Genomic DNA, 22,833 nt, shown 5'->3' with positions numbered 1-22,833 from the left:
TTTGGCTTTAATTTGAAAATGCTTCTGCTTCGCTGTTAGCCTTCTGAATTGGCTTTTGTCCAGCAAATGTTTTCTGTAATCATGAAACATGCTAATTTAATCTATTTGCACCTGAAACCAATTTTGGAATTAGCACCTGTTAAGCGTTGCCTGAGGTTGTTCAGCAAACAACACAAAATGCAACTAATTTGCTTTTTAATGAGCAAATAATAGTATGCTATTATTTTAATCCATTTTACATCAGTCAAGGTTTGTGGTTAAGGATGTACTTCCAATGATATGTGTAACTACAGAGGCACAGCTTAATGATGTAGTAGTTTGTTATGTGTGAAAACAAGAACATGTAAACAGCTGGTACTGGGTGAATTCTTCTATTGAAAAGAGGGGGTGTTTTTGCACAGTGCAGTAGCTATTAGTACTGTTAAATGCCTGTTGTGATACCTAGTGCCGATATTTAAATCCAGTCATAACCAGTTTAAATAAAGCAGATAAAAACATTCAGATACGAAGCTGATCATGATTTCTTTCTAGCCCAAAGATGTTTGAGGTAACCATAGGTAACCATTCCTTTTCGTAATTCATATTTACTTACAATGCTTAGAATCTACCCAGTCCCTCAGGACCCTGGATAATAGAGGTAGTTCTCGACTTACAACTGTTCATTTAGTGACCGTACAAAGTTACAACAGCACTGAAAAAGCGACTTATGACCGTTTTTCACAGTTATGACCCTTGCAGCATCCACAGGGGCACGTGATCAAAATTCAGCTGCTTGGCAACTGACTCACATTTATGATGGTTGCTGTGTCCCAGATGTTGAGATTACAGTTCCAATCTCTAATCACTTACATGTGCGATTAATACATACTATATCGAGGCGAGTTAAATTGTGTTGCTTTCTGTTGCACCCCAGGGGTACCCCAGGGAACAGGCCTGTTTTGTGCCTCCCAAAGCATTGCAGATGAAGTTGATATTCAAGCAGATTAGCGATAGACATTTTAAAAAGTTTCTGGCCCTTGGGATCACCTGCTATTTAGGGGAAACCGTTGTTTCCCTCATCCCTTGGCTTTGAAACAAGGACCAGTCCTAATTCTACTCCAAGTCTATCCTCCAAGCCCTCTTAATGCCAAACATGTTATCCCGTTTGTACTGTTGGGAAATGGGAAATGATGTAGAGGGCTTAGCTGAAAGACACAATGTGTAGACATCTGTCTGCCACAAAGTATTGTGACACTTTTGTGCTTAAAGGATGCAGGGACTCGTCACGCAGATATCCTGAAACACATCTAACCAACCGAAGGAGGGTAAAGAGTTATCTCAAGTTCACCGAGATATTTTTATACGGTGTCGATTAAAATACAACATGGACCTCCTTCCCTCCCTTCCCCTCCTTCCCTCCCTTCCCTCCCCTTAGTTTTGAAAACCATACCCTTTAGATTATTAATAGTTTTCGCTCTTAGGAAACATATTTGCAAATTTGAGTTAGACATCCATCTGGTCCGATTTCTGAATTGTCATTTAAATTATATATTATGCAATAGAAACAGATGACTGGAGGCACTTGTGAGATGCAGTAGAGAGTTTTTAAAAAATGAGCAGCAGAAATGGCTCTTTCCCGTTGAGCAATTTTGCTGAATCGGGGTTTACGCTCCGAGCACAGCCTCCGTGGGATGGAGGGATTCCTCAGGAGCCACTACAAAGAGTTTATTGAATGTTGGCTCAATTTGGACATGACTCCAGCTGTTTCAAGGTACAAATGAAATATGAATGGTGATAAATGCTGCTGTTCAGCAATTTCCTTAGGGTACCGAACTGGTCAGGGGAATCAGCTTCTGATGAAACATCTAACAGAAAAGATTAAATATTTCACATCTGGATGAACAGAATGAAACAGAGGACCTAGAAGCATTTAAGATCTATTATCTCCGGCTCTCCCATTGGGCAGCAGGTAGCAGAGAACTGGAAGGCTGTAGATAGTACAGAGCTTGGTTTTGGGGTAGCATTAGCAATAATAGCAACAGCACTTAGACATATACTGCTTCATAGTGCTTTATAGCACTCTCTAAGCGGTTTACAAATGTTAGCATATTGCCTCTGGGGCCTCGTTTTACGAAGCTCAGAAGGATGGAAGGCTGAGTCAACCTTGAGCTGGTCAGGATCGAACTCCTGGCTGTGGGCAGAGTTAGCCTGCAATACTGCCTTCTAACCACTGCGCCACCAAGGCTGTTTAATAGCTCCCAATTTATCATCTGTTCTCAACTACTGACCCAGACAATTTCTGGACTATGGCCTGGGCGTTTGTGTGAATGCACCTGTCTTGTCATGTTCCTTAGCTGATATCCGGTCTGAGTTTCAAAGAATCACTGTGAGATATATATCCAAATTTCTTTTTCTGACAAAGAATTAAAGAATTAAATTGGGAGAATAAGATGGCCTGCTTAACGCCCCTAGTTGGGGGCTGCAAGGCAAAAGAGATTGTAAAAAGTAAAACTGCAGTATAGTTAAAAAATGTCAAGGTGTAATCAATTAGATTGATTACATATATATAGAAAAACTTCCTATAGATAGATAGATAGATAGATAGATAGATAGATAGATAGATAGATAGATAGATACGCATTGTGTTGCTAATTAAAGCAGAGGCTTTACAAGCCCAGAGAATGACATATTCTGTTTATTCATCTGTATAATACCAGTTTGGGATAAAGTCCAGTCTTCATATTTATGTGAGCTGTAAGGTTTCCCACTAAAAATCCCTCCCTGCCGATTCTGTTCCTCTCCCAGGAGCTGATGCAATTTTGCTTGCTCATCTTTTCTTCCCGGTTGAACTCTTAGCAGCTATTACCCACAGACACAATTAAACAATAATGAGTTTTCTGAATATAATTCTCCACTCTAGCTTGTCATTCCATCTATGTTAGTGTGTTGCTCCTGAAAATACAGGCAAGAGGTAGGTTTCTAGCTTTCCCTTTGGAGCATTTTAAAGAGTATACAGGTACAAACATTCCTTTAGTGACTGTTCGAAGTTACAGTAACCCAAAGAAAAGGAACGTATGACTGTTTTTCACACAATGAGGGACAAGAGTTCACTTTTGGCTATCCTGAAAGTAATTCCTTATTTTCAAGATAGCCAAAGGTGACCTCTTGTCCCGCGGATGCTGCAGAAACCTAGAACTATGGAGAAATAGTGACAGTGAGAACAATTAATCAGTGGAACCACTTGCCCCCAGAGGTTTTAGGTGCTCCAACATTGGAAATTTTTAACCATTTGTCTGAAAGGGTATAGGGTTTCCTGCCTGAGCAGGGGGCTGGACTAGAAGACCTTCAAGGTCCCTTCCAACTTCTTCTTCTTCTTCTTCTTCTTCTTCTTCTTCTTCTTCTTCTTCTTCTTCTTCTTCTTCTTCTTCTTCTTCTTCTTCTTCTTCTTCTTCTTCTTCTTATTATTATTATTATTATTATTATTATTATTATTATTATTATTTCTCGACTTACGACCACAACTGAGCTCAAAACTTCTGTTGCTAAGTGAAACATTTGTTAAATGAATTTGGCCCCATTTTACACCTTTCTTGCCAGAGTTGTTAAGCAAATCACTGCAAATTAGTGACACAGTTGTTGTTGTTGTTGTTATTATTATTAACCATTGCAGCATGCCCACCATCATGTGATCAAAATTTGGATACTTGGCAACTGGCATGTATTTATGATGATCGCAGTGTCCCCAGGGATCACGTGATCCCCTTTTGCAAACTTCTGACAAGCCACGTTAATTGGGAAGCCAGATTCACTTAACAACTGTGTTACTAACTGAAAAACTGCGGTGATTCACATAACAGCTGTGGGGAAAACTCCTTTAACAACTGTCTTGCTTAATGCCGGAATTGTTGGGCTCAATTGTGGCCGTAAGGTGAGGACTACCTATACACCAACATTTGCCACCTTGTTCCTTCTGCATTTCACACGGGATTTGCATAGTCAAAAAAAAGCATGAACCACTCAAGTATCTGCTCTGAATAAAATGAAAAAGAAAAATGTTCATACACAAGGAAGGCTGAGCAAAAAAGGTAGAGCCTACTAAACGTTGACTATTCCCCCAAGTGGTTTTTGACCTGAACAGTGAAGGCGATGGCCTTTTCTGAGTTTCTTAGTAATCACAGCCATCTCTGGAAAGAAAACATCAGAAAGCAGCTGAATATTTATTTTACCTTTAATGGCTAAAGATGATTGATCTCTATGACGGGCTTAGCTATGCCTTTTGATGTGACTACATTATCCTCAAAGTTCAAAACCATTCTGATAATGCTTTTTTGAGATTTCAGGTCTACCTTCCCTTTCTAGCAAGCGCCTCTCATTTTATTTCCATATTAAAGATTTAGGACTGCAGCTATTCCTATCAAATGAGCTAAGGTGGGTTTTTTTCTCCCCCTCTCCCCTCTGAAGGAGAGAGTTCTGATTTCAAAGTTGATTGATGTCACTTTGTTTAATCTAAATCACTCTGCCCCATCCTGAGTTCTCCAGTTATTTTAGATGAGCACCCCTACTAACCTCTGCTATTGTCAAAGACTTTGGACCAGAACAGTTCCAAATGGAGAAAAATGGGAAGTCTAATTACAAATTCCCAATAATTCAGTCTCTAATACAGGTAGTCTTCAATTTAACAAATTTCTCACTTAGCAATATCAATTTGGGGCTCCCTTGTGGTCGTCAGTTGAGTTCTGCCTGTAGTCTCTTTTGCAATAAATATTTGACAATAGTGATAATAACTCAGGAAATCTGCACAACAAAGCTTAGCCTCCCCCTTTTCGTTAAAAATGTTCTGTTATGATGAAGTGAATCAATCTAGGGATATCCATTCTCTATGCCCCTTAATAATGGAAAGACCCTTCTGATCTCTTGTTGAACCCAACATTTTGGCATCTAATCCCTCTGGGGAACTTGGAATCATATACCAATCTCTGTAGGTCTGTTTATTGAAGGATTTTGGACAACCGTGTCTAACCTTATCAAAGAGTGTCCAAATTGCTTTTCTTCTCTCCGCTTTCAGAGTAACACAAAGTGGCAAAGTGGTTTTGAGAGGTTCCAGTTTTTAATTAACAGCATGACTGAAACGGTGCCAATGAACGGATAGCATATTAGCTTGTAATTTTGTAATAATATATATTGCATCTTCCATAAAGGGAATAATTAAACCCTATGTTGACTTCTTTGCTATTGTTGATTATTGGCAGGGGGAGGGACTTTTCAGTTAGATGAAAATTGCTTGTTTCCCACACTTCAGATTTGCATCTGATTCATTCGTTGTGTGGCAGTTTATTTCTGAAGCAAAGGCATAGAGCAAAAGTTTTTTATTTTTCTCACCTGCCCTTGTTTATTAATACAAGCAGCAATCCCAACGAGAGAGATCAAGAGTCATCTGGGGACTCAATAAAGCTAGAAGAGTATAACAAATATTCTCTGCTTACTACAGTTTTCAAAAACAAAGCTCTGTTTATCACACCAGCAAGTCTGGATCTGTTTGGGAATCTAATTTATAAATGAGATAAATTGAAAATTTCATGGATTTCAGGCAATTGACCTTGCATTTACAGGCCTGTAAGCAATGACTAGAGTCCAGATTCCCCAATGAGTAGAAAAATACCTGGGAGAGTCCTAAGAGACTAAGTAAAACCTTCCTTTCTTTTTCTTTTTTCTTTTTAGTGTTACTGCATCTCATCCGTCTGCTAAGGTCTAAATGCCTGATGATGTATTACTAAATTCCTTCAGCCCTACCTTTGCCAGAATCCATAAATCAATGTGAAAAGGAAAATGAGATTATTAGAGTGTGATTCTGGAAGGTGACTTCCGCATAGATGTGATATAGATACCAGACTTCATCTAAAAGTTTCTGAGCTCTTTCTTAGATGTGGAGATTACTTTGATCTCTCCATTATTGGGGATTGTCTGGACTGTAGGGAGAATCCTGCCAGAGCATACAAACTATGGCCTCATTCCAGCAGAGTTTTTCCTTCTTAAAACTCCTAGATTTATCTGACTGCTGTTGCTGTCTGAGTCACATTTATCCATTACATTTATCCACCTGAAATGCAGACTAGTTTCTCCCCGCTAAAAATTATCTATAAAAATAAGAGAGTCGTTTTAGATTTGCTGAGCATACAGTAATGGAGGCATAAATATATATATTTTCCCCCTATCTTTTGGAAGGTTTGTCGAAAATTCAGGACCATCATCTGTTTTAGTAAATAGGATATAGTAATTACCATTTAGAATATATTGGTGTTAGCTATCTTGAGCCACTGCTGCTGCTGCTGCTTGAGCATCCTTAGGGGTATGTGAGTTACAGTGTACTTTACAGCTCATGAATTTGAATACTATTAATCATACTGTCTTTTTCGCTTTGTGTATATGTTCTGAGGGCTTTGAATCTCAGCTGCAGGAGTGCCTGTTAAAAGAAGACTTTCAGATGAACTGATAAACCTAGGAGAAAGAAAATCCTATTAAAAATAGTTCCAGAAAGATAGTCTTCTGCCTACTGGTGGCACAGAACAGGGTGGAAATCCAGATGAAAATGCATCTTTTGACTAATAATCAATGATCAATCAATAATTGACTAATAATCAATGACTCTCTAAAAGAAGGCAAAGGACCAGCTGTCTGCAAGGAGTATAAATCCTCCCATTCCCCACCATCCAGTCAGAACTGAAGAAGCTTCTTGGATGAGAAGTGAAACATCTTCAAAGAAAAACAAGAAAGTCCAGTTGCCTTGTGAAAAAGCATCTTTGGGGCATCGTTTGACTGCTCTCTTCCTCATTTTGACCCTGTTTTTATAAGCCCTGAAATTTAAGAAACTTTAGGGTTCATTCTAGAGATTTCCACAGATTTGGGATGCAGGTTCAAAGGATGAGTTTATTGTGACTCTGCACTATTGAACAAAAGTTGGCTTTCCATTTGTGATGTAGCAAAAAGAGACAGTTGAGAACTTGGTATGAGCAGCTGAATATCCACTTTATAAACTGAGATACATATGAGCCCCTGGTAGCTCTTCTGGTAGCTAATGAGTCCATTTTGGCTGTAGGCGTAAATATATGGGAACATAGTTTGGAAAAAAGGCACCTACCTACATGATCAAATCTAAACATCAAATCTAAAATAAAATCTAAAAAAATGTGGGAATAATTATGCAAATTTGCATTGGAATCCTTGGTTACAATGAGGTTGTGCCTAGGATAGTATTTTAATTTTGTTCCAAACAAATGTTACTCTGCACTGCTTATTTAGCTCAACGAAAGCTATTTGCATAATATGTAAACACAAACTTGAACGAATGTCTTTTTTGAATGGGCTCAAATAAATCTTGCAGAACGTTGACCTGTTTTATATAAATCATGCTGTTTTATAAATCATGCTTTTCAGAATGTTCTGATCTACTAATTTTTAGTTCTAAAAATACTTGAGTTTGATGATTTTCTTATAATCTTGCCTGAATAGATCTTTAATGTTGCTCATAAGCATTTATTCAGCAACCTACAGCTGTTGAAATACTGGGCATGATAAGAAACACAATTTCTGGGAGACCAGGCTGGTGCTTCTGATTTAGATTACTGGCAATGATGGATTCCAGTTGAGAAGTTAACAGATATGGAAAGATCAAGATCATGGATCATCATACTTGAACGTAGACATTCAAGATCTTACTTGCTTCTGTTTCCTTGAGTTTGGAAAGATGGAAAACTGATGTCCAAATTTGGGGTTTTTTTTCCAGTTCTTAACATATGTCTTAGGTCTGTCTACTTGAGACCCCACACTGCTTGCCAAACAAACAAGCTGATGTTGTATAAAAGGCAATTTCTTTCTCAGAGGTCTGAGCAACACAAAGTTAATGAAAAAAAAATCCAGCTTCTAATGTCCAACATCAGATTCTCAAGTCAAGTCCTTCACTTGTAGATAATTAATTTGCAGACCCACTTAATTTAAGAATGATGTTTTTAATCTGAAGACAATTATTTTGCATCTATTTTATTATTCATTGGTTGTACAGAGGCCAGTGCTCATAACTATTAGCCTTCACTTTTTAAACCGATACAAATTATTGGGTAGGGCCCAGTAAAGAAAATGGAGACACGATTATGCCAGAAAGAAGCAACAAGGAAGTCCCCCAGTGTAGCATTATTTCCCTGTTAATTTGCATGTCGATTGTAAACAAATGAAAATGGGTACAAAGAGCTAATTAGGGTAGCTAATTTTTAGACATGGCTTCACTGGATGCTCCGCTCAATAGTTCCTAAGGAAAAGAAAGTGGATTAGTAAATTTAATCCACAGCTGCCTTTGTCACATGGTGGCAATTTTAATTGATATATGAAAGCCCTGAAGGAAAGCTTTCCTTGCTTGCTTATGGTCTGAAACATGCAAAGCGTTCATAATTATATAGAACTCTTCTGACTTTTCCTCCATAGTTGGGAAACATATTTTGTGTGTTTGGTAAAAAAAAAAATACCCTGGCAGGTTTACAAAAGAAATGTTACCGAGATTCTCCCATATCAGTGCAATTTTTGCCACAGGCTTCAGTGGAACCAGAATCTATTACAGAATGTACCCATCCTTGAGGAACTTTTTTTCCTATTTATTGCTGTCTTCTATGTTTTATTTCAAAGAAAGCACTTAAATATTTTGGCTGCTCCATCACACACACATTTTCACAGTTGCTTGCTGGAACCGTTCTAAAGGGCAACTTGCTTTTTGCTGTCTCTTCAAAGAGAATTGCGTTTCTTGAGGGTAACCAACAATTGGCAGGGGCAGCTTAGCAGCGGGGTTCTTGTATTAAGTGCAGTGTAGTTGATTGAATTTAATTTTTCCTATTCTTCAGTTCTTGTTGTGGTGATCGGTAGTTGTGTGCAGGGTGGCATTGTTACGTTTCAAGGGACTGGGCTAGGACAAAACACCGTTTGTGATGTTCTACTTTGGTCAAGATTCGAGGCAGGGTTGAGCCATGCTCTTCTGGCCATCTTACCTTAAAGTTGACTGGTTTATGGACGTGTGCTGTGCATGCACAGAAGAGACATTTGTTGATTCCTCGTACAATGCCCCAGTGTTTTCAAGTGAGGGAACCCTTCACTTTGGGGTTCTGGATGCCCTCTGAGCTTGACTTTACGAGATTTGGATTTAAGGGAACTGGGGTAGCCATTGACCTATATTTTAGCTATAAGATTGCTCTCCATGGTCCTGAAAACCAAGCATTCTCGGTCTGCAGCATTGAGTGAACATTGATTCATCATGCTAAATGAGTTTGTGGCTTTTTAAAAACCCCAGTATGCTGGATATGTGTAACTTCTAATCTGTAATCAGTGGCTTATAACCACAGGAGATAAGTTCATGCCCCACTCTTAGCCAAAACTAAAGCACCCACACAGCTGAGTATGCTATATATACTGTATAACAAAAGATAGAGTGCTATAATAAAAGAGGCTATATTATCTATTGTATCTTTTATTCCCAACTTACTCCCAATACCTCTTGGAGAACATCCAATCTCTAGGGCCTTAGGGAAATAAGAGCATTTTGGGACTTTCCTTCTTTTGTACATTGGCCTCATCTAGTGGTGGGATTCAAATATGTGAACAACCAGTTCTCTATGTGGATGCCACTTCCAGAATTCCATTCTGGGCCTGGGCAACAAAAAAATTAGCTACTAGTTGTGCTCAACTGGTACGAACCGGCTGAATCCCACTACTGGCCTCATCACTTTGATGGTTATTAATGAAAATATTTTGTGGCATGGATCTGAATGCAGAATCCAGCTATAGGTTGTTTTTTTTTAATTTTGATTTGTCCAATGATGTGATATATCATTTAGCACATAAGGTGTCAAAATATCTAAAAGTGATAATGTTGTCTTGCAGATGACGTAGCTCCCTATTTCAAGACGGCACCCAGTTTGCCTCAGACGCATCTGGAAGGAAACCGCCTTATTCTCACCTGCTTAGCAGAAGGAAGCTGGCCTTTGGAATTTAAGTGGCTGCATAACGATATGGAAATCACAGAGTTCTCCAGGGAATATAAGTAAGTGATTTGAGAATGCAGAATCCTACTAATGTCTAGAACATAGAATAATAGGATGTTTTCTAGTCCAACTACCTGCTCAAGCAGGAGGTTCCATACCCTTCTGAATAAATGGTTGTCCAGTCTCTTTTTGAACACTCTGCAATGTTTATCAATATATCTCCATCATATTGACCCAATCCAAATTTATCTCTTCATTAATTTCTCTCTTCTGTTACTCATTGCTTCTTTGATATACATTTAGAAGGTTACCCGAGTCCTTCCCAAAAGCATTTCAGCTCTCTGCTCTTATGAGCAAGCTACGACAAAGATAAATGAGCTGTTTGTATGTCAGCATTTTAGCTGTTCCTTTGCTAAGAGAAGCAGCGACTGGTCCTTTTTATGTCTTAACATACACATGAAGAAATCAATGGATCATTCCATGGTCACTGTTCTCACAAACACCTTCTACCTTCTGGTCTCATCACCAAAGAAATGCTAGAATCTAAGCAACAATCTACACCAGAGGTGTGCAATCTTAGTGACTTTAATTCTTAGATTTTAATTCTTAGAATTTCCCAGCCAACCCTGCTGGCTGGGGAATTTTGGGAGTTGAAGTCCACAAGTCCTAAAGTTGCCAAGGTTGGACACATCTTGTTTACCCAATCAAATAATCCTCATTATTTCTGTTTCTCTCATTTTGCCCTCATTGTTTTTTTTAAGTGGCGGGATGTTTTCTGTGTATGGAACTGAAATTTAAAAGCTATTTAAGGTCAAGGCATTTTGATTAATCATGGAAGAAAACAAACACAAGTCAACACAGCTGTTCATTTGATCAATGGGGCAAGCTATGCTGTGGTCTGCCAGTAATAGAAAAAAAAATCACACATTCATATATGCAGTGGAAAAGAGGGATACAAATAGAATGTGATGCAAAATGGCTCTCAGAGAAACTGGAATTGCCAAAGGTTAGGGTTAGGGTTTTTTACTTGACTAAACCATTTTTGACCTTAGCTAGATTAGGCATTGATTATGCATAACAGGTTCTGGTAGGTATTTTTAATAATACCTACAATTAATATGAAACAGTGTACCATTTATAATTCAAAAGCAATCAGCACTTGGCACTGTACTATGTCACAGCTACAGGGATTAGCTGAAAAACTACCCTTTTAAAGTAATAATTAAGGTATTTAAGTTTTGCTAACAAATAATATATAGGTTTGTTTGTTCCCAATGAAACACAGAGGGTTCAACCCCCCCCTTAGTCCTTGATTAATTTGTTTCCTATCCTTGAAACATTTATTTTGTGGAACAAAGTGTGCCCAGAAAACTAATCAAAGTTTACAATATTTATTTGAATAAATATGCTACTGTGAATGTTAAAGTCCTGTTATTTATTTGTAATTGTGTGCCACAATCCAAGATATGGTTGGCCTGTTTTTGTTCTTACGTTCAGGGGATTGCATTTATTCATTGGGATGAAATGATTACAGACTGTTTGCCTTGGGCAGAAGAGAGTTTGGCTAAATTTGGCTCTACTCTTGTCTTGTTGGCAAGCAGCATAACAAAATACCTCATTGTTGTAGCTTTGTCGTTTTGCCAAGTGACTACAATATGGTTCAAACGCTACTTATAAACCCTGCCAGTTACAATCAGCGATAAAGTAATAATTGATTAGAGTAGAAGATGAGTTGCTCTCCAGCCCAAATAGCAATAAAAAATGATCCCCCAGCTTAAGTTTACAATGCATTTTAGTTAGTACAAAGTAAATTATTCATTGCTAATAAATACTTCCATAGTTTATATAGCAAGCTTGAGGGTTAAGGCCGAAAAAGAGAACAACTAAGATTTTTACGCAGTTATGCCTTGCCTGTTCACATTATTAATCACAGTCTGTCATCAATATATGATGTGTTTGATAAAATCCACACTATCCAACCTCTGCATGATTCATGTGTAGTTTTGTGTAATGTAGAACAATTTATTAATATGTAAGTTGTGGAGGGAAGATGAAAAGCGATATATCTTATCTTGGCATTTCCAAAACAAGATTTACATTCACAGTAGACAATAATGTTGCAAGAAAATGGGCATTTCTTTCTTGCTTTTATCATGCTTTTCTTTCCCCCAAAGAAATGAATGTAGCAGATGTGATTTCCCCCATGTTATCTTTATCAACAACCTTGCAGGATAAGATGAATTTGAAAGTAAATGACTTCCTGACTTAACCCAGTCAGCTTCATGGCTGAACGCTGAGTTTAAGCTTGGTTTTCCAACTTATCCTCTATAGTGTCTTGATGGGAAAAGGTGACACCCACAAGTATGCCTGTTGCTGTGAGTTCACAGGCAGTCCTCAACTTACAACAGTTCATTTCATGACCGTTCAAAGTTACAACGATACTGAAAAAAGTGATGTATTGCCGTTTTTCACACTTACAACCGTTGCAGCCTCCCCTTAGTTGAGTGATCAAAATTCAGACGCTTGGTCACTAGTTCATATTTATGACTGTGGCTGTGTCCCAAGATTAAAACCAAGAATGTCTTTCAATTGACGTTTCTCTCTTTTGTCTTCCAGATATGTCATTCCATCCTTGAAAAAATCGGATGGTGGTTTTTATCAGTGCATTGTGCGAAACAGGATGGGGGCCCTCTTGCAAAGGAAATCAGAGGTTCAAGTGGCATGTACGTCTGAAGGACATTTATTCCATACTTTCTAAATACAACCCAGTTAGGCAGGATGCAAAAGTAGAGCCTTATTTTGCCTCTTAGCTTCTGCCCATTTTATTTTCTTCGCCACACTCACACATGTCATACAACCCACCTTGCCACCCTATTACAGTAGGGTTGGTGAAGAACCATTAATTTAAACAGTTAAATCTCTCTTTCCTGAATTGCTTAATACAGCATGCAACCCTTCACATTTGCTTTTAAAGGAGAATACATTAAAAAAAGCAGACAATCATATGATGAATCTTCTCTACAACACAGGCACTAAAATGTTCAGAGTGCATTTTCCCTGCTCCTTTTGTGGATGGTGATACGTCTTTAAGAATTGCACATTGGGAAAATTTGGAAACAAGTCCCAAGTATGTCCTGTCCACCTTCTAATCTCTTTTACTCACCACCTTTGATTACTAGGTGCTCCAAGTAGTTCTTCCTTATCACCAGCTATTAATGGAGAAGCCAAATTGAAATCTCCCAGAAATGGAACGAAGTTTCACTATTTGTTTATACATGACACGTCTTTACCTGAGACTTTAATTATTGTTCCTCAGAGCACTTAACTGGAAGGTCAGCAGTGGTGGCTGTCATTTGATAAATGGCAGGAAGATGAAGTGGGTGAACAGAATTCTTTATTAGACATGACCATTTACAAGGAAGTGATTAAACAGAGAAGAGAGGTATCACGAGGGAAAATGTGCTGAATTTATTTTTCCTCCTGTTTAATATTAGCATCAAGAATAATAGCGAAATGCTGTGCAAATTGGCCAAGCGGCCATTAACTCTTCCAGCTAACTGCTATTTAATGTTTGTTTTGCAAAACTGCAACAGAGGCGGCTTTGAAAAGTGGGTGGGATTGTGACAATGCTTGTTTTTAAATTATTCAGGTAGGTTTGGCTGCCAAAACGTTGCTCAAGAAGTTCTCAGCTCTCTTAAAAGATCTAGAATAATAGAATCCAAAATATTATGTAGGCCTTCCTTCCATGGTTCTGAAACCTGGTTTCTTTCACTTTTCATCTCAGTCAAATGTTACGTGGTTTTCAACAGTAACCATAATGATTTTTTTTTTCTTAATCGGATCAAAGGAAATTCTCATTCTTTTAGTCTTTAAGATAAGCCTCCACCAAGCTGTAACAGTTCTCATATGCTCTATTGAGAATTATATATATATAAAAGGGAGACTTGGTAATGATAAAGCTGGTGTTAACTGTTGAATTATGGCAGCAAATGCATTTAAGAATAAACCTTACATAAATAATGAATGGACCAGTTTAGAAGCAGGGCATCTTTGAAGAGGAACAGCTTCACTTGTGTCCGTAATCCTATAACATTAATAACTTCATTGCATGGTGTTTGGGATGGAGAAGATCCTGGAAAAAAATGAGACATTTGAGGATTGCTAGCCAGTGCTAAGCCATGAACAAAAGTGTGGTGTCCTTGGTGCTTTCTGAACTTGCTTGTTGTGTTGCAGATGTTTCATTACCCAACTAGATAACATCATCAGTGTTGGATGGGAGTGGAGCTTGCACTGATTTTAGCACTGATGATGTTCCCTAGTTGGGTAATGAAACGTCTGCCACACAACAACCAACAGCCAAACTCAGAGAGCATCAAAGACCCCACAGTTCAACCTACGTATTGAGGAAGTTAGCAGCCTTAAAGCTGAAACCATTGGAAAAGGGTCAGTGTGGTTTCATTGTTGTTATTGCAATGGTTGAAGACGCTTGATCCTTTTGCCTCTGCTGTTTTCCCTTTGACTCAGTGCTAGTTTAATTATGCTCTGGCAGACATTCAGCAGTGCAAAACACAGTTGATATATTTTTAGTGGCAATGCTACACTCAGCATAGTATGATATTAATTGGAATTCCTCTTTTATGGCTGGGATTTTATGTTTCAAAAACAAAAAATTAAGAGACCGTTTTCCTAAATTAGATGATACAACCACCAAGTAATTGTTTTACAGTAAATTGTTATGTAAAGCTTACATCTTGTAATGAATTATATGCAAGGAACGATCCTTTAAAATCATAATAAAATTAGGAAGGCATTAGAAACTTTGAGCCTTGGATAACTTTCCTCGTAAGGCAAAATTCTTATGCTTGAAAAAATAATTAGCTGAGTTGCAAATTAACGCAAAAGAGGTCCATAGGACTTGGCTGGCAATTCTTAATTAGAAAATGTCTGAATTCTGAAGGCTAAACTGATCGTGCAACAACAAGGTTAATTAGAAGTACTTGCATGGTTCAATACTTCTGTTTAAGTAGGTAATCTTATTACAATAGAAAACAAAAACTATGGGCCATTTTAGAGCCAGGAGAAAAAAAAAATCACCCTGCCAATAAAACCCCGGTTGAAATAATGACTCATTTTGAAATTGGAATACTGGGCAGTTTTTTTTGTTTTAAAGAGACCATCACTTCCCTTCCCTTTATGCATCTCTTCAATCCTGGGCCTGACACCTTTTTAAAAACTCAGACACAACATTTCCACAGAAGTAAATTTCTTCATTATCTATATTTTTTCCAGCATGGAGTAGTATATACAATCCGTATCCCAAATCTTAACTCATCTGTTTCCCCTTCTTTAGTGGGTGCCTGCTCAATTCTGGGCCTATCTGTTGAAACTCCAATTCCATTTGCACATCCCCCTTTATAGCATTTATCCTTGATTTCCTGCCTGTTATTATTGAGCCTACCCCACTTTATGACCTCGGGGACTAATATCCAAATTTTGACCATTTTAACCCAGTTAGTTGAATGGTACCTGTAGCTGAACACTCCCTTCTCCAGTTATTCCAGATTGAAAAAGTTTCCTGTGTTTCGATCCCGTGTCCTACATCTCTTTGCTTTGGGAAGCATTTGGAAACTTACAGAATTTGGTCACCCTGCAGGGGACTTATGAAATGTGAGTTCACAGCAGGGGTGGTACGACACACATATTGGAAAGCTCTTCTGCCAATTGTTTGGGGCACAGTTCACTCCCCGAGTGCCGTTGGCATCATATCAAAGGTTTGCATTGCTTATTTAACTGCATTTGTATTTAACTGGCCTTTTCTTCCCTCCGAATTCTGCCTCCTCCTAGTTGAACAAGCCGTTTCTTGAATGGCGTCCCAGATATTTTGTTCACCCAGATCCATTTTTGCACTCAAAAGATCCCATTCGGAAGCTCTCCTATTAACCATAACTCTTTACGACAACCTTGGTACTTTTTAATCCATCTTATGCTGCTCCCTTTATTACGTAGAGTTGGTGTTTTGGCCCCGCTTCTCTTTTCTTTGGAACTGAGCTTGGTTTTTGGCTTTGATTTCCCCTCTTTTTCGGGAAAAGAAAATTCTTACTTGCCCAGGTTTCAAGCAGGAGAACCTTTGTTAAAGTTGTCATCTTGAGCTATTAGATTTTCATCTGCCTTCAGAATATTTGTCTGCATTGTAACGTGACATGACAGACGCTTGCCTTCTGTGAATCTGTGTCAATCAGTTGCCCGTCCCGTGAAATGCAAGCAAGGAGTAGTGCAGACAGATCTTTGAGGGGTCGTAGAGTCACTGGGCTTTGTTTCATGCCTCAGTACACACTCACAAAGCTGCACCAGGTCTGTTACAGCTTGCTGCTTGATGGTAGCAATGATTACATGGCAGCGTCATGATTACAGAACTCATTGTGTTCCTGAAAAACATGGCGTGGCATGACATGGGAGGGGAGGGGAAACTCCTGAAGTTCTTAGCCCAAACTTTTCTTTGCAGACATGGGAAGCTTCCAGCATGGGAACCAGTGGACAACCGTACCCGAAGGACAAGCTGCTGTCCTCAACGTTCCCCACATCCCCAGTTACCCCAAACCCCAAGTGACGTGGTTTAGAGATGGACACAAGATTATACCGAGCAGCAGAATGTAAGTAACAACCCAATTATTGTTTCAATTGTGACCAACTGCACATTTAATTTTATAATGCGACTTGTGTTTTAAGCACAAGGTCATGGGCTAGCGATAACCAGGCAACTTAATTTTTTCACAGACTGAGATAAATGCTTGTTTTAAGCAAGTCTATCAGATGTACATCAACTATTTCAAGACAATAGTTGCATCTACCTTTGCAGTATTGATCTGACCCCCTCTAGGGATGATTATTTGCTTAGCTTATTTAAAACAAACCCTCAACCAATCAACAGATAGTTATTTAACCTCATGCACCCACCTTCCATTCCACTTTACAGTATTTTATTTAACAATGAAACGGCAATGAGTGTTTGTTTTCTTTTACCTCCTTTTACCCTGCAGTGACAGTTTTATTTTCTTCACTCTAATTAGCAGTTCAACCATTCACAGGCAGTGGCTGCGCTCTGATTACCTAAAGCATTGTCACTAGGCGGCCACATCAACAACCCGTCCAAAATGCCAATCTGATTTTAACTCAAACTCCGGCCTTTCTTTCAGCGGCTCCCTCACGTGATTTAGTAAAACAATTAGTGGAGACTCGAGGGTTTTGCTTTGGTGTGTTTGGTGGGCAAGACTATCAGAATGATTTATATAGCTACCACCACGAATTCAAGGAAGGTTGAATTTTCTAAATAAAATAAAATAAGGAAGGTTGCAGAGTATCTCGGGACACTAATGAAAAATTGATCCTTAGCGGCAAGGGTGGATGCCCTACCAGTATCCAGGAGCAATTTTTTTTTTACCTGACACTTTTGCTTGTCTCGTTGTGGACAAGCATCTCATATCCAAACGTGATATCAATGTCACTTTGTGTGATGTGGCATTGCCATAATTCAAATGGTTGGATTTTTAGTTAGCGACAAAGGATTTACGTACAATTTGGATTGTCCACAATCCAAAGTCCTCAAGGTTTAGCAAATGGTAACACTTCAATAACTTGGGGTTTTATGGTCCCAGGGCAAGGTTTTCTGAAATTCTCTAGACCAGGGGTCCCCAACCTTGGCAATCTGAAGACTTGTGGACTTCAACCATCAGAATTTCCCAGCCAGCATGGCTGGCTGGGGAATCCTGGAAGTTGAAGTCCACAGGTTCTTTTAAGTTGCCAAAGTTGGACATCCCTGCTCTAAACTGAAAGCAATTTTCACCAAAATCCAGTCTATGAACTTGGAAATGTTATCTGTTGAATTCCACGTGTTCAACTTCCAAGCGTGCCTGGGATTTCAGCCATAAGCGGTTCACAAATGATAGCTCTCTTAATCTGTCCCAGCTAAGTTCCCTCCTGGCAGGGATCTCACTTTCGCTTCTCTACAAAGCACATCCACGACACTACAGCAAAAAATAAAATATATAGCAGTTGTGTTTTGCCATCTTTCAGGCAAAGATTTTTGCGCCCGATTGCTTAATGAAAGTTAAATTATGCATTCTTTTTGAACAGGAGGAATATTTCTGGCATGGGACGAAGAGGGTGGGCTAGCCTTTTCAGATCAAAAGACTGAAAGGCAGTGGAAATCAGGGAAGAGTTGCTAGATGTTGCTCTTTCTGCAGAAACAGAAACAGAAAGAAAGGAACTCTATCAAAAAGTATGAACACACAACATTTTCTAATAGTAAGAAACATGTTTAGTCTGCCAACACCGTCCAGGCATTGTAAATGGACCGAAGCTTGAAATTTTAAAGCAAACGGTGTTTATGGATTTACACTTTTAAACAGTATTTTTAGTTATTTTCCAACCTGTCTAAGACACGGTTGGCTGCGGAATTTAAGGAGTTTGAAGTCAATATGTCTTAAAGTTGCCAAGGTTGGGGAAATCCTGGATTAGAGAGAGATTGGATTTTCCTTGGATAGGATACATTGACACTGCTTGGCGAAGGCCAAGTAAAGAACTGGTTGCCAATCTAGCTGTAAAACCCATTTTGTTGCATTCTGCATTGAAATATTGGGCAATCAATGATGGCCTCCAGTGAGCGCTCTAACAAAATCATTTCTCTAAACATACGTTTGTTGCTTAGCTTCTTGGATCCTTTGAGAATAGGCTACTGTGCTTGAAGTGCTTTTTCCCAAAGGCGCCCTTGATGTTGGCTGAAGCAGTTATCTCACAAAGATGCTGAAATGAACCTTCTTAATGTTCAGTCCAAAGGGTATTGATGTGTTCCTGGCTGTTGTGGGATAGATGAATAAAGACACTGTCCTTTCCTTTAAATACCGTTCAATGTTCCATCACTGCTCAGTTTTGTGTTTGGATGCTTTAGCACAGGGGTGTCCAATCTTGGCCTCTTTAAGACTTGGAGACTTCAACTCCCAGAATTCCCCAGCCAGCCATCTCTCAATTCTGGGAGGTGCAGTCCACCAGTCTTAAAGAGGCCAAGGTTGGACACACCTGCTGTAGTACTTTCTGGCCCAAGAATGCAGTAAATCAATCTGTGGCTAATTCTAATCTCTTCATCACTTATTAACGTATTAAGCTCTTTCACTTGTTTGGGGATTTTTTTTCATTTATTTAACACTACCTCTCCTCTTGAGTTGTATGTTTAGGGTAATTCATTAAGTAAGCAGTTTTTCATCTTACTAAAAGTAATTTGTAACCTTCAGTATCTAGGAAACCATCTCACCCCTATTTTTTTTAATTATTATTATTATTATTTTACAAAAAGGAAAACTTTCCCTTTTGCAACCATTGCCTTTCCTTTTGGGTATGGAATAAAGTCAAGTGTTTCTCCTTTTCCTTTGTGCAATATTTGATCATGTTTCTTTAAAATTTGCTTTCAGTCAGCACTTTTTATTATTTATATCTCTCTCTAGGAGCCCTAATAGTACTATTTTCATTTCTCTTCATGTTTAATTGCACATTTTTTGCTTTAATTATTGATCACTTTTGCTTGAATGACTTTATAATTTTTTTTTGCTCTGGTTATGCATCTTTCATGGGCTTGTAAAACATTGATGAAAAATAAATATGTACAAAGCTTGAGCATGTACATATTTATAGGGTTGTTATTTTATATAAATTTATATACTCAATATTGCTTGGGACGAGAAAAATGCACTTGGTTGAGAAAATGGAATCCTCTTTAGAAATGTGTAAATGCAAGATTCATTTGTGCTCAGTGATATAATTTCCCATCCTATTAATACAGTCATTGTATGAGCACAAACTTGTAGTTGCCGGTTTCCTTTCCACACTGGGAATAGAACTTGCCATACCTCTTCAATCCAGCCTTTTAAATTACTTTGAGTGTTTTAGGTTTAATGTTTTCCTTGTTCTATTGCATACCTCCTTGGTGATTTGGTCCAAAGACACATTCTTGATAAATAAACAGACGGTGCCAGCTGTTGACTATTGTTGCTAAAATATTATTTATCACTAGGCTGTTTGGGCATCACACATCATAAATGGTTATAATTACCAGGTGCATGTCTTGGGAATAGCTAGTCCATTTCACATATTCTGTTAGATGAAGAATAAACTTATAAACAATTTGAAAAAGAGAGAGGAAGAGAAAGTAGCCCCACATTAAACACTGTTATCTTAAGCTGGCATTCTTCTTTCTGCCAATAGCTCAATCAACAGGTGATGGCTAAGCTAGAGTACACTGATAAGATTTCATCATTATCCAGAAGGATAATATGAAGCCTTCTGAACGATGCAATGCGGTAAATCTCCTAATAGTATAATGATTCTTCATCTGCTTATTTTGGTTATCCCAGTGCAATCAGTTTAACAATCTCCTTAGCAAGGGAGTGAGTTTTAGGGGATACAGTTCATCTCTTTTACTCACCAACACGGCCAAAAAAGAAAGATTGAGAATTGTTTGCCTAGAGTGTATAGAACTCAACTGAAACTACGTTGTTGATTTTTGTGGTGGGACCTCAGGAAGGGGATTTACAAGCTCAGAGAACCGTATAATCGTTCTGTGAAAATGTTCAGGCTTTTTATATCTTTAAGGCTGTGTGGAGTATTGTCTCTTTGCTTATGAAGAAATATCGGTAAATATTTGAAAAGCCATGCTTACGACAACATCATCATGGTCTGTTCTCTGTATACAGGCAGCCCTTGACTTACCACAGTTCAAAGTTACAACGGCACTGAAAAAAGCGACTTAGGACCATTTTGCAAACTTAGGACCATTGCAGCATCCCCATGATCCTGTGATTCGGATGCTAGACAGCCGACTCACATTTATGATGGTTGCCGTGTGTCCTGGGCTCCCGTGACCCCCCTTTCCAACCTTCTGACAAGCAAAGTGAATAGGAAAACCAGAGTCACTTAACAACAGTGTCACTAATTTAATAACTGCGGTGATTGACTTAACAAACGTGGCAAGGAAAATTGTAAAATGGGGCTAAAATTCACTTAACGAATTTCTCACTTAGCAACATAAATTCTGGGCTCAGCTGTGGCCATAACTTGAGGACTACCTGCGTTGATAACAGAATAAAAGGACATTAACTTCTGAATAACACCTGCTGGGCTATAAATGGCTGGTGGTTGTTTTTTTTGGTGGCAATAGCTCAGCTTAATGTTTCATGTATCACTTTGTTACTTGAAAATTTACACCACTTGTTCATGCATATATGCAACGACTCCAATGCTGCACTTCTTTGCAAATATTAGCCTGTTGAACAGCCTAGCCTAGTTGCACATAATTGCACTTCACGTACACCAGATAATACTTTAATTAAAATTGCGATAATTAGCATGTATTTTTAATGAACAATAAATTCTGAGATTGCCAAGTTGTTGGTGCGTTAACTGAATAATACTGCTTTTTGGAAAAAAGGCAAAAGACCCCCCCATAAAGCTTCTAAATCTGCAAACTTTAGTTTTAGAATGCCGTTATTTATCTATTTAAAGAAAAGGCACAGATGTAGAATTATCTACAAATGGCATTGCCCTCTCTGCAAGGGATACGGTTTTAATTGGGTTGGGGGGGAAGACAACTTGGATTCCTTATTCAACCTGTGATTTCTCAAGAAATATGTCTCCCAACAAAACTATACTGGTTTTATACTATTTATTCAGTTCAACCCCATATGTAGGACTGTTGCCAGCAAAAGAGCTTCACACGTCATCCCTTTTTAAGATTATAAAGCCTAAATTGAATTAGTTTACTCCATAGCAGTGTTTCTCAACCTTGGCAAGATGGGTGGACTTCAACTCCCAGAATTCCTCCAACCAGCTGGTAAAAAAAACAAAGCATTTTTATTTTACATACTTCAGAGATGTTTTTTTTTTACCAGTCCCTTCCCTTTCTAATATATGTATGCCCTCTTAAAATACACAATCTGCTGTGAGTTAAAACATGAATATAACCCAACTCAAGAAAAACTCTACAGAAAGCAGTGAAAGCAAGGCTGCAAATAATGGTCCCCAGTAACCCATAATTATATATTTTAGCCTTTTCAGGGCATCCTGAAAATAGACTTCAACCTTTTCATAGCTCCCAGGGAGAAATCGGAAATAACGTTTTCTTTTGAAGCTACCGAGCTGGATTTCATTAGTGAATGTGACCAGGTGCAGGTTAGTTTATTTGGAAATGAGATCTTGAGAGCAGCAAACAACTGCTCTTCTTTTAAAGGTGTATTTATATCCCCCAGAGTTAGTTATTCTAATGAATTGTATTTTAATGTCAGCTCTTATCGCTGGTTGCATTATAGTCCCGCATTATTCAGGGATGAAAATGATGAATTATTGCCATCATCAGTCTTGCTTTGCTTGCTTATCACAAGAGGTGAACAGAAGTGACTCATCCTGGTTGGGTGGCCTTGATTGCTTCACTTCTGCTGTGCTTTGAATGGCTATAAGATGTGGTCTCTTGACTCTGCATGGTTAGATTGCTTTCTCCCTTCCTTCTCCTGCACCTGACCTGATTACAGCAAGCAACTGATGATTTGGACTCTGGTTCACAATGCACATCCCACAACATGTGCGCTCGATTGTGCCCAAGGGGTGAGAAATAGCTGGAATAATATTGTTTCCTCTCAAGTCTATGTTGGGCTTTAAGGAATGCAGCAGTTTAGCTTTCTTTGTTGACTAACCACTGATTTATCAAGTATGTAATTATTTTATTTTATTTTGCTAGCTTTTTGCATGATTTGTTCATGTTCTTCCTTTGCGGTAGGAAAACTGATAGACCAGACCCAAA

At 38.5% G+C, this 22,833-nt stretch overlaps 1 protein-coding gene across 2 annotated transcripts in view; it reads left to right on the top strand.

Moving 5' to 3' along the window:
- SDK1 (sidekick cell adhesion molecule 1) overlaps positions 1-22,833 on the top strand; it is a 301,817-nt gene that overhangs the window by 51,103 nt on the left and 227,881 nt on the right. For both annotated transcript variants that reach the window (XM_039360268.1, XM_039360267.1), the window contains exons 2-4: positions 9,895-10,054; positions 12,612-12,718; positions 16,498-16,645. In XM_039360268.1, coding sequence (XP_039216202.1) covers positions 9,895-10,054; positions 12,612-12,718; positions 16,498-16,645 — 415 coding nt within the window. The remainder of the gene's footprint in view (positions 1-9,894; positions 10,055-12,611; positions 12,719-16,497; positions 16,646-22,833) is intronic.

This window comes from Crotalus tigris, unplaced genomic scaffold (assembly GCF_016545835.1).
Source record: "Crotalus tigris isolate CLP2741 ecotype Arizona unplaced genomic scaffold, ASM1654583v1 scf7180000019173.45859301935:6455823, whole genome shotgun sequence".
Classification (NCBI taxonomy): domain Eukaryota; kingdom Metazoa; phylum Chordata; class Lepidosauria; order Squamata; family Viperidae; genus Crotalus; species Crotalus tigris.
Note: the sequence above shows the minus strand (reverse complement) of the source record. Positions and strands in the feature narration are given on the sequence as shown.